The sequence below is a fragment of the Dryas octopetala genome, chromosome 7 (genome assembly GCF_963921425.1).
Source record: "Dryas octopetala chromosome 7, drDryOcto1.1, whole genome shotgun sequence".
In the NCBI taxonomy this organism is placed as follows: domain Eukaryota; kingdom Viridiplantae; phylum Streptophyta; class Magnoliopsida; order Rosales; family Rosaceae; genus Dryas; species Dryas octopetala.
The window spans coordinates 10,488,207-10,501,079 of NC_141372.1; the positions used below are offsets into that span (position 1 = coordinate 10,488,207).

A 12,873-nucleotide genomic window follows, 5' to 3' on the forward strand; every position below is an offset into this window, starting at 1 on the left:
AGAGAAAAGAGAAAACTAAAAGGCGTTCAAGTACTCGTCGTCGCCCGACTAATGATGATGAAAGCCAAATCCAGGAAGATGAAGGTGGTTCTCAAGATGATAGGGGTGAGGAAGATGATGACGATGATGAGAGAAAAAAGAAAACTAAAAAGCGTTCAACTCGTGCTCGTCGTCGCCGACCTGATGCTGATGATGGCCAAGTCAAGGAAGATGGAGGTGATGATGACGACAGCCAAATCGAGGAAGATGAAGGAGATGATGATAAGGAAAAAAAGAAAACCAAAAGGCGTTCAACTCGTGCTCGTCGTCGCCGGCCTGATGCTGATGATGGCCAAGTTGAGGAAGGTGGAGGTGATGATGACGACAGCCAAATCGAGGAAGATGAAGAAGATGACGATGATGATAAGGAAAAAAAGAAAACCAGAAGGCGTTCAACTCGTGCTCGTCGTCGCCGGCCTGATGCTGATGATGGCCAAGTCAAGGAAGATAGAGGTGATGATGACGACAGCCAAATCGAGGAAGATGAAGGAGATGATGATGATGATAAGGAAAAAAAGAAAACCAGAAGGCGTTCAACTCATGCTTGTCGTCGCCGACTTGATGCTAATGATGGCCAAATCGAGGAAGATAGAGGTGATGATGATGACGGCCAAATCGAGGAAGATGAAGGTGATGATGATGATGAAGACAAAAAGAAAGCTAGAAAGCGTTCAACTCGTGCTCGTCGTCGCCAGCCTGATGCTTATGTCGGCCAAATCGAGGAAGATGGAGGTGATGATGATGACAGCCAAATCAAGCAAGATGAAGGTGATGATGATGATGATGATGATGATGACGAGGAAAAAAAGAAAACTAGAAGGCGTTCAACTCGTGCTCGTCGTCGCCGGCCTGATGTTGATGACGGCCAAATGGAGGAAGATAAAGGTGATGATGACGACAGTCAAATCGAGGAAGATGAAGATGATGATGATGAAGAAAAAAAGAAAAATAGAAGGCGTTCAACTCGTGCTCGTCGTCGCCAAACTGATCAACGCCAAAAGGGCGCCCCAACTGATCACCACCAAAAGGCCCCAACTGATCACCGTCAAAAAGCCCCGACTGATTCCTACCAAAAGGCCCCAAAAGGTTAGTCATTTAGTTAATTTATCAACAGCTTGCTTTTCGCCTTCAAAAGGCATATATATAATATGCCCATGCAACTTGCTTGTGTTTGTGATTTGTGATCGTTTTGTAATTTAATTTATTGTTTTACTTTTTCAACTGTATTCTGCTTATTTGTTGTGCGAGTGTGATTGAAAGTAAGAGCTAAAGAAGAAACTATGTAATGAAGCTAGCTGCATGCGAATTTGTATTACATAGGCTTGGATTGATAAGCTCCGCTTGAAATTTTTTTTATTTTATTCATATATCTACTTCGAATAAATGTTGTCAAATATGAAGACAATTATCCTTGTGATCATTTTAATGTTTATTGATAAATTTGTGTTCATTTATATATTTGCCCTCATGGCTTGGTCACACAGTGTCTCCAGGATGGTTGCCATGCCTAACCAGAAAAACTCCAACAAATTAATTAGCAAAAATTGAAATATGGAAATGCGTAAAATTAAGAGAAATTTGGAAGATTAGTCAAAATTTGTGTCATTTAAAGAGTTTTAGCATTTTTTATAATTTTAGAAAACTAATTCAATACACCAAAACTGAGCTTTCACGGCGTGCGTTGCATGTCGTAAAGAGATTTTACGGCATGCAATTGGCTGCTATTGAAGCACATACCGTAAAAAGTCTATACTTATTACGACATGTAATGCATATCATAAATACGAAAAAACACACCATATTTGACAATCCTGCATATTTCATATTACTATTTACAACATGATCTACACGCTGTAAGTAGTCAACATTTACGGCTTACGTTGCACGCCTTAAAATATCATCATGCTTCCTGTTTAAGGCTTGTCTTGCATGCCGTTTTTGAATTTATATATATATGCAATTAAATTTCTATATAGCTTTATATTATTTATACACCTGCCATTTAATTTATTTCATAAAATAAAAGAATGCATCAAAGTAAACGTAAAAGAAAGAAACACTTCATTTGAAATGAGACCAATGCATTGCAAGATATAAATAAAAATATTTATTTATATCAAAATTTAGTCATTGTACACCAAATACAATGCTTAAAAGAAACAAAAACATGAAAATAATAAAGAACTTAAAACCAAACAAACTTACAATAGCCAAAGACCTATACAAGAAATAAACAGAAAAACTAACACAAGCAACCATCATAACCAAACTCCTCCCAAATCTAGACAACGCTAAACACCATTGAAAGTTTCTTGAATACCTGGTTGCATATTTAATCCCTGCATTAAATAAACAAATAATATAATGTGAATGAATTGATTCATAGGACAACTGATGAGATTCATTGTGCATACAGATATTTCTGTAACCTACCAGTACTACAGGTACTTATGCCATTACTCTATCATCCTTTCCATTTCCAGTAGGAAATGGCGAAATGCAAGACAACCACTCTAATAATAATCATGATGGCAACAATATGAGAATACGGGCACTTACAGGAATATTTTTCTCAAATGGCGATGAGTAGAAGTGTTGATCAATACTTGAAGCTCCCTTTAAGAACCTTTAAGTAGAATATATAGCATCCTAGTTAGTATACACAAAGATGACCTCCCCAACTATTAAAACGACCACTTTTTAGAGAACTGTAACTATGCCTTTTGGGAATCAGAACAACCGGTTAATAAGTACTTAGAATTATAAAAGAAAAAAAACCACTTCATTAACACATTTCAGAAGTGACTCAAATATAATTGTAACAACCATGAGTGACATACTTCTCAACAACTGAGAACCCATATTAAAGTGATAAAGGCAACACTCCAACAACACTGCAAACTGCAACCAACAATTCAAATATTTGACTGTTTTTGTTTGGTCCAAAAATGTTGAATTAGACATCAAGTTAGCTACAAATATCTACACAAGAATGTAAACAACTTACCACTGTACCGGCCACCGACCCAATCCCAAAATGCAAAAGCATTATTAGGGTCAATCCCAAACCTCTCTACAAGCTGAAAAAGAAACATAGAGATAATATAGGAGAATAGTTAGACCTAACAAGTGTCATTGACAAATGCTTAATCAACTAAATGCAACAAAAGAAAGAAAATAGTCATACTGCAAGATTAGTGCACTACCAGAAAACTGGGCAATGCTCACTAAAAGGTTTTGTTAGCTATTAAGCCTCCAGCCACTCTTTATAGTAGGCTAACCAAATTGCCACCCCTTTGCCACATTTAAGCTGTTAGTTGCAGGGGTTGGAGTGGCAAATTGGCAAAGGCCACCCATCTAAAACAAGGGCGGAACCAGCAGACCACATCTGACAATAAAAGCTGACAGTTTACATAACAACTTTTGCAGAATTTGGTTGTTTTGTTTAGCAACTTCTGCAGATTTTGGTTGTTTTATTTATCTCACCATTGCTTGAAGGTTGGTATGTTGGTGGTTAAAGAAAAGAGCCTGCCACATATTTTAGAGACTAATTGATTTGTATTTGACATTTCAAATGCCACCCAATTTCAGAGGATAGTGAGTATGAATTATTTCCATATTTGGTAAAATGGATGGAAATACGTAATGGTTCAATGAGCTATTGATCTAGTTACAGCAGAATACCAAAATGAACAGAATTCGAGCACAATTACCATGTCCATTTCACTCAATATGGTTACAGCAGAATACAAGTTGCATTACATAATTTGGAGTTCAAAATATTACAAGACCAGTGAAATGCAAAACTATCAACAGAAAATACATATTCTCATTAAGGCCTCATGTCCTATGAACTATGCAGTGATTGTACATCAAAAGCACTGCCACCCTGCTAAACAGAGATTGTAATTCCTACATTCCCAGTTTTGAACAAAAGCTAAGGGCCTGTTTGGTATTCTATTCAAAAACTTTTTTTTTTTTTTTTCAAAAACAAAAAAACAAGGTTTAGTCAAGAAAACGTGTTTGGTAGACAATTTTCAAAAACAGTTTTTAGAAAAAAATTCAAAAACATGCCTCTTTTTATAAATGATAAAATATCGTTTTTCTCATTTTTTTTTTTTTTACACTTCCTTCTTTCTTAGCTGTCATCATTTTTTAAATTTATAAATTATTTTCAAATTTCATACCAAACACGTTTTCAAATTTTAAAAATTGATTTTGAAAACTCACATTAAAAAAAAAAATCTTAATTTTTGAAGAAAAAATTTGAGTAGGTACCAAACGGGTCCTAAGTAATCCCCACTCAAGTTTCCAAACTTAATAATATAATCTAGGCCTTAACCAAAATATAAACTAGCAAGTTTATATCTCCCCCAATATAAGGTTTCAAAATATTGCATAAAAGATAACAAAATGCATACTGGTTATTTAGTAGCAGAAAGAAACCTGATGCTCTTTCAGTTGGAGGCTGCACTCCCTTTCCCAAGTGTAGACTTGCCTGCACTTTCCCCAAAAGCGTCCGGCTCAACCATGGGACTTGGATTATGCAGCATCATCAACATTTGTGAAGAGTTTAAGCTCTCACCATCATAGCTTGGTGGTTGGGCAACAAACTGTGGAAATGGAATGGGATTTGGGGTAATAGAGCCATGGAGCAGTGTGGGTGCCAATAAGGTAGTGTTGTTGGTGCTTATGCCAATTCCACCCCTAAGGTTGCAGTGAAGACCAGTCGACACCCTCCCATTGAGTCGAATATCCATCTCACTTTGCTGTCTTTGCAGGTTCATTATCTCCCCAGTGTATGTAATGCGCACTCTCTCCATTTCAGAACGGTATTGGTCCATGAGCAATCTGTCACGCTCTATCTCAGCCATTTGAATTGCTGAAAACAAACCATATTTGTACATGCGAATGATGTAAGACACAAAAATCAATTCAAAGGAAAAATGAGAAAACATGAGAGAAAATGTCTTAAATCATAACCACAAAAGAATGCCCTGCTAAAAGCCTTATATGGCCTAACAAACATATATAAAAGGTACTAAGAATTTGGGGCTTCAACACATTATATACTTACATACCCCTGCTCTGCACCCTTAGAAACAAAAACAAGAAAAGAAAAAAAACAAAACAAAAAGAGAACCACAATAAACAAATGGGCTAGCTATTTAGCATGTCAGTCAACAACACCTAATACAAATCATATTTGGAGCAGGTGAGATGTAAAGGGTAGTGTGTTACTCTTTAAAATAAAACTTTTATTATCAAAAATATGTGTTTTATATGATTAACAATCGTCAAATTAGAACCTTATGATAGAAACTTAACAATTTTAATTGTACCACCATTAGAGTCTAATCTTAATTGAACTGAACTTACCAAAGTTGAGAAAACAAAGTGAAATAAGCCATTTGAAGAACTCTGCAGAAAACAAAGTTGAGAGTTCAATTTTAGCTAAGTGGCTGTATGTTTTATTGCACATGTGATTAAGCAATAAAGAAGTGAAGTTCATAACTAGTAATGCCTTTCAGTTGAAAAGTCAAAGCATAAACTACGAAATTGAAATTAAATAAGTGGTGCTACTGTTACACACCTGACTTTGATTTGAGAGTGAAATGAAAACCAAGATGTTCTCTGTTATGTAATCAATGCGAACTATCTTCGGCCAACCTTCCCCCATCTTATTCTGATAACTTTTCTTCATGGAAGAATAGTTCTTGATGAACAGATAGGAAAGAGATAACTACATAATTCAAGACAGGAACACTACCTACTTTCTTGAGGAGTTGAAGTGCCTTCTCGTTCAAATATTTCAGACATGATAGTCCTCCGATTTGGAGACTAAGGAGCAGCTGTTCCTTGAGAACCGTCTCCAAGAAATTGTATTTGGGCAATTTTTGATTCTTTGCATTAGTCGACCTTTTAACCAAAACAAAACGAACTTAGAATTGACATAAACTGCAGAATCACAAAACCTGTAAATACCACAAAATCATCCATCTTCAACAAGAATTGAAGGTAAGCAGAAAAGCCAGCATGGATATACTAATTTCTGACATCTAAAATTTGTTTGACTAATAAGAGCAAGTTCAGGGCACTCAAAATCTCAAAACAAATATAACCAAACTATGAAATATAAGTAAACATTAGAGACTTGGAAATTTAAGAAATTGATATTCTAGACCAACCTCCATATGCAAAATCAAAGCTATTGAAGGCAGAAATTGAGTCCATTATTTTTATACAACACTTCTAAACTACTGTCCAGACAATAGCAAATTAAATCAGGCAAGATATAGCATACAGAAATTCATGATAACTAATAGGAATTAAAAATATAAAGATGTATAACATTGAAATTAAAAAAAAAAAAAAAAAAAAGCAGATGGGGCACTAGAAACCATATAATCATTATAAGAGTAAGAAGTAGAAAAATGGTGAAGCAAAATGGGAAGTGACCTGAAGAAGAACTCACCGAAAGTGAGCAAAATAAAAGGGATGTTTTTCACAGAGGAGCTTCCTTGTATGAAACCCTAAAAACTCAATAATGAAAATTAAAACCAACATTAAAACCCTAATAAATTAAAAAGATGAGCTTCAGAGATGGAGGCAACCTTCAATGATAACGGCAAGAAGCAGAAATAGAGGGAGAAAGAGAGAGAAAGAAACACGAGGCTGAGACCTAGATCTGCGGGCTTGCGTGGGCTTCTACTGATCCCCTCCCTCCTCCTGGCTTCGCGTGCTTCGACCATAGTGGAGATCGATGCCTTGTTCTTCTTCGAAGCCATCTATTTAAGATTAGAGAGCGAGAGACCAAGAGATAGAGAGACAGAGGACAAGTGAAATCGGGGCTAGGGCTTGATACTTGAAAGAAGGCAAGGAGATAGAAGCCCAGAGGAAAGAAAGGGAGAAAGACATCTCATTTCTTTTTTCTTTCATGGTTGGCTGGATTGGTTAAAGAACGAAGATTTGGGACTTTGTGCGCCCACCACCACCACCACCGGTTGCTACTGCTCACCCACTTTTGATGTATTCAGTTGAAGATAAAGTGGGTATGTGGAGGAAGTAACATATGGGTGCTTGCCACATCACACCCACCCTTTCAACTTCAGTTCCATTAAGAAACTCACTTCAATTTTGATTGCATTGTAAACTAACCCACATATATGCCAACACCTCCTTTAGTTAGTGACTCTTAAGTCTTAACCCACTTAATTGGTGTGGCATAAGAGAGTCAACCTAAAATATGGTGATTTTGACCAACAAATAAGGCATTAACAACTAAAGCCTTTATAGTTGCAAGCTTGGGTCCCCATTGCCCAGTTTTTTTGTAGGGGTGCTGACTGCTACCATATGTTTTGCAACTGCAGCAGGCCTAAAAATATTACATCCAACTGCAGCAGGCCTAAAAATATAACAACCAATGATTAACCACTAACAACATAACAAAGGTTCATCAATCATAACCATCTTGAATACTGCAAGTGAAACCAATATTATGAAAAATTGCATGTTAAGTTGTAATTTATTCGAAGATATTAAGGTATTTGAACTAAAATTTACTGACATGTGGTTGCACCAAAATTTTGAAAATAATAATCATAGTAATAATATTAATAATAATGATGATGGTGATAATGATCATGACAATAATAAATATAATTGACTAAGTGTAAACAAAGTTGAGCTTCAATCAGCAAGTAAAACTTAATATGTGTGTTTTGTACGGGTCTTTTCACAACACTCTTAGTTGCTTTCATTATTTTCATTGTTCTTTAGCTTGAATATATATATATTGCACTTCAAGCAGTCTTTAGTTTTTTTAAGTTGAGTAGAACGTCTTCTATCTTCAAGTAAAAGCACCAATCCAGGGAATGGTTGTTCTTTACTTTCTACACAATCGTCTACATCAGAATACAGATCCACACACACTACACTCATTCAATTTTTCTACACATGCTGCCTAGCTAAGTGGTGGCACAGCTACAGAACACTAACATGGACAAAGAGCCTTTCCTATCTTCAACTGGACCTCATCAACGGATATTAGAGGAAATACAAAGACTATATCACGGATGATTTTATTTAAACCAGAAAAACAACTCTTTAAGTCCACTGATTTTTTTGTGAATTTTAAAGTTATTTAAGTTATTTTTAGTAATGTACTGTTAAAATTCTAAAAGTGTGTTTGGGAATAAATAAGAGTCATTAATGGTGTATTAAGAAAATTTAGACTCAAATGGTGTTTAAATTATCAGCTGTCTATTTACTTGAGGAGCAACATGAGTAAAAGAAGTAGATGAACATAAGCAGGAACACAATATTGTCATTATAAGAAGCAGGTAAAACATACAATTTTAGTGCATGAATCTAACTTGTAATAGATGATTTTCCATAGAGTAGATTTTAAAGACTAAGAACATTTTAATAACTCAAAACAAAACTGAAAGGAACAAGGCAGTTAAAAAAAGAAAAAGAAAGAAAGCTTCTGCTAAACTAAAAAAGGTTCACAAACTTGAAGCGAAAACTAGGAAACTAAAGAGAACAATGAAAGCTAAAAATTAAGTAGCCAAGTGGTTGATGTTGAGGTGTGTAAGCTACAAATGCATCAGACAGGGGCATCACTTCAGTATGTAAGGTAAAGATGTAAGAAAAAGATCAAACTGAGGTCTTATATACAAAAAGGAGAACCTACCAGCATACTGTAATGGACAGGTACACTTTATACAACTGCAAAATATTACCTGGACAGGGGTTAATCAAAGGAAGGACGAGCATCGCTCTTTCTTCTCTGTGCACACACGCAAGAAAGACCTCGGCCAAGCCATGCTGCTGACCTGCACACACGCAACAAAATAAAACCACCCAATAATAAAAATAGAGTTTCTAAATTCTCAAAGAAAATCTGTATATACTTTCAAATGGTTACACAAATTACTAAATGGATAAAATCTAAATATGAAAAGAATAAGCAGGCAACACCAGATATAAATATAATGCTAACCAATAGGAGATAACAAGAAAGAAAATACTTAAACACAAAGACAGCAAAATTCTGGCTTCCCATCATCAGCACCATACATTCCTATAAAGGTAGATAAAAATATGCAAAGTTGTTTTACCTGATCGAAGTACCCAAAAGCTTGGAATTGAATATAAGAAAAACCTGCTGGCAAATCCATCTAAGTATAATCTCTGCAAGGAGAAAAAAAAAAAAGGTCATCATAACATTCCCGAAATATTGAAAGAAAAAAAAAAAAAGATTATTTATCCTGATTTCCAAAATGTAATAGAACCCATGAAAATTGGCAGAACATAAACGACCCATAAACCCCATAAATTGACAAAATAGACAATTACCCATAAGATAAATAAATTTGAATAAAAAAGATAACTCATAACCCATAAAATTAGGTGAGTAGAAAACGAAATTAGTGAAGAAAAGTAAACAATGAACATTGTATGAGCCCTAATCGAGCAAATTACAAAAGGGAGTACCAGTACCTTACACGATTTGGGTATTTCTTCAAAAAATCCAGCACCGATGCCCAGAAAATGAGGAGGTCCAGAAAGAGAGAGAGAGTGGATGGATAGGCTGAGTGTTTTGGCGAGAGAGAGGGGGAAAAAGAGTGGGAGAAAGAGAGAGAGAGAGAGAGAGAGAGAGAGAGAGAGAGAGAGAGAGAGAGAGTTGTGTTCCAGAACCTTCAAATAGAACTGGAGCCAAAATGAAAAAATGCGAAGGAAGTAAAATGTTGTCTTTTTTTTCAAGGGTATAAGAGGAAAGAATAATCAGATTTAATTATGGCAAAAAATATGCACGCCATGGAATCATGGATAACAAAATGAAAGCAATAAAATTGTCTTGCATTTAACGACGTAAAATTTGTTTGCCGTAATTTGTAAATCATAATGGCATGTTGTTGATACATGCCGTAAATAGATAAATATAAATGAAATTAACGGCATGATATGCTTAGAAAGCATGTCGTAAAAAATAATTATTTACGGTGATCAATGAATACAAGCTGTAAATTGCACGCTGTGAAAGTTTAGTTTTGGTATAGTGATTTTTGAATAGTGTTCGAGCTCTTCTTGAGTGGTGTTTGAATAATCGACAAATTAAGTTTGAGATAACTGGCTGGGGCGGTGGTGTGTGTGTATTATAAGGATGGTTTAAAAACAAAATGGAAACAGCTTTTATTGGATGAAAACCGAAAACATAGAGGAAGAAGAGAACCAAGAGAGAAGAGAAGAGGAAGAAAGGAAATAAGAAAAAGAAGAAGAGAGAGAAAGAAAGAAGAAGAAGGTAAGTTTATGTTTTATGAATTCTCTATTTATTTAGAATTGAACTTTGTTATGAATTCTGGTTTCATGAGATTCAAATGGAGGATTTAAGGGTTGTATAGGATCAAAATAACCTAGGAAATGGATGGGAAAAAGAAAGAAAACTCGGATGAGTGTCCTTAACAAATTTTGGGGTTTATGTTCTTGAAAAAACATTTGAACTCTAAATCAATTCGAGGTTGGGTAATTGAATTTGAAGCTATATATATGTTTTAGAAGCCTAAGAAACAAATCTAGGATGTTGAATTTAAAGGAAATTGAAGACGGTTAGAAATTCAAAAATCTAAAATTTTCAAGACAAAATAATGGCAATTTTCGAGTACCTTAATTTTGAGGTCAATTATCTCGAGATTAGAGCTTTATTTTAAATTACAATTATATGGTTATAAAAATAGACTTCATAGCTTCAAAATAAGTATAATTTTGCCAAATTTGGTAGAGATTTGATTGGCTAAAAGTTGGATCGAAGTTGCAAAATAAAATAAAATTTATGAAAAAACAGGGCTGCATAAGAAAGATGATGAATAGTGTCACCGTCCTCCCCCATGCGCACAGTAAGTACAAACTCTCAATCCACTTGTTTTTCGCTCCTGAATCTGATAGTAGCCTCCGTTTTTCGATCCAAAGCTTCTAACTTAGCGAGTGCACCACACACACTAGAGTTTGAAAGTAGTTTAATTTTTTCAGTTTCGATTAATCCAATTTCGGGTCAATTTCTAATTTTTCGATCAAACTGACTCAGCCTTACATTGTAACTTAAGGATGGTGAATTATAACTAATAGACCGTTACAAACAAGTTACAAGAGAGCATTCAAAAATTTGGCATCGAGTTGGGTGTTCGATCCTCAACCATAACAATTGAAAGTGGACTGAATTGTATCGTTTTTCAGTGCCTCTCCTAATCATATCATCGTATTTACTAATTTGACCTTTAAAAAAATGGACCCTTTATTTTAGTCGCATGGTTTTGCCGGTTGTTTTCATTTCATTTTGGCCTTTAGCTTAAGATATGTAGAGTCCTCTGCTTCTTCTCACAATTAATTCTTTGATTCATTAGATGAAAAGATGGGCTCAGCTTATATCTGCTTCTTGTCATGGCCCAGCCCAGCTACAAGTATATTTGCATTAACCTCTTAATCACGAAATTCTAGCTATTCACGCCCAGAAATTTAATTGGAATATTCAATTACTCACAACACTTAACACTACATTTTCAAACATGCTACATTTTCTCACTATACCTAACAATATTGAAAATATACCAAGGCTTATCCTTAAGAAGTTATTTTTTATTTCTTTAAAATAAGAATAATTTTAAGAACACTCCATATGCAATTGAAGAAGGATCCTATGTTAATTATGTGATAATATCGTGATTTTATTCAAATTATACGCTGTTTTAGACTTTATTTAATTATTTTTTAATATCAAGCATTAGAATGCATAAACACAAAATGCTTAAACCCTAATGACTTCTTTTTTTACAGAGAGTACAATATCAGTCCATAAAACATTAGAACATCATCTTATTTCGCTATTAAAATCATAATGTTTTATTCTCCTCAAAAATCTACTCCATTGACACGTATGCCCGAATCTGAAATAATGAAGAACATAAAATACTATATAGCAAATAAACTGAATATGAAACTTTATCAATATTAAACCTGATAACTAAACTGACTTTACTTAATTATACAATATGACTTGATAATTAAATTTAACAAAATACTATTAAAGAATTGGGTGTGCAAACTTAGGATGAGTACGTACATAGATGATGAAACTGACTTTAATCTAACTTATTTGCAAATTGCAACTATGCACAATGCTGATGTCCATATTAAGCTTCGAACTTGTGTGGGAGTGATAAAATTACAAATAAAATTAAGATATTAATTAATCACAGCCAATTCGTGATGAACACGGATTTGGTGAGTGTTGAATGTTCTCAAACGAACGTGAATTAATGTGCCCTGGAAAAGAATACCCGCATACGTACACACTCAAGTTGTTGTTATATATATACAGGCTCTTTCTATTAATGTATATCTCAACTTATTTATGTTAAAATATAACCTTGTTGAAGCTCACACGAGTCGTTTTGTGTCGATCCGAACCGTTTGTAAGGATCATTTTCATTGATAGATCATCCTTGCAAAAAATTAGCCAAATCGGAAATCATTTGCCTATCTAACTTTGATCAAATAAATGGACAAACCAAATATTTTCGATAAAACCGTCCATTTATTTTATCAAAGTTAAATAGGCAAATGATTTCTGATTTGACTAATTTTTTGCAAGAATGATCTATTAATGAAGATGATCCTTGCGAACAGTTCGAATCGACACAAAACGACTCGTGTAAGCCCTAACAAAGTCATACCTTAATATAAATAAGTTGAGATATACCTCAATATATATATATGTGTGTGTGTGTGTGTGCGCGCGCGCGCGCGTGCGTGTGTTTGATTATAAAAATATTCTAT

General features: G+C 34.7%; 1 protein-coding gene across 8 annotated transcripts; it reads right to left on the reverse strand.

Moving 5' to 3' along the window:
* Window positions 1-2,139: 2,139 nt before the first annotated feature.
* On the reverse strand, window positions 2,140-9,705 carry LOC147279563 (uncharacterized). Of its 8 annotated transcripts, XR_015123370.1 has the most exons (11): window positions 9,544-9,705; window positions 9,161-9,234; window positions 8,735-8,876; window positions 5,814-5,958; window positions 5,633-5,737; window positions 5,419-5,460; window positions 4,486-4,921; window positions 3,047-3,119; window positions 2,880-2,940; window positions 2,599-2,665; window positions 2,140-2,378 (listed from the first exon to the last, which is right to left on the reverse strand). XR_015123370.1 is itself a non-coding variant. In XM_086250726.1 (7 exons), exons 2-7 carry the CDS (start codon window positions 9,219-9,221, stop codon window positions 4,901-4,903), a joined length of 516 nt encoding a protein of 171 aa, XP_086106852.1. In that variant the 5' UTR covers window positions 9,222-9,234; window positions 9,544-9,705; the 3' UTR covers window positions 3,126-4,900. The 8 variants fall into 8 exon arrangements, 1 of the variants encoding a protein (XP_086106852.1); XR_015123368.1 differs by having other exon boundaries at window positions 2,599-2,940; XR_015123369.1 differs by having other exon boundaries at window positions 2,880-3,119.
* Window positions 9,706-12,873: the final 3,168 nt, after the last annotated feature.

What these genes read in the sequence shown, in the direction of transcription:
- LOC147279563 (XM_086250726.1), bottom strand. Translation starts at nt 9,221, where the DNA reads ATGGATTTGCCAGCAGGTTTTTCTTATATTCAATTCCAAGCTTTTGGG. An exon ending in TTTTGGGTACTTCGATCAGG is followed by an intron (nt 8,877 to 9,160) that starts TAAAACAACTTT and finishes GCGTGTGTGCAG; the next exon opens with GTCAGCAGCATGGCTTGGCC. An exon ending in ACTTTGTTTTCTCAACTTTG is followed by an intron (nt 4,922 to 5,418) that starts GTAAGTTCAGTT and finishes GTTTGTTTTCAG; the next exon opens with CAATTCAAATGGCTGAGATA.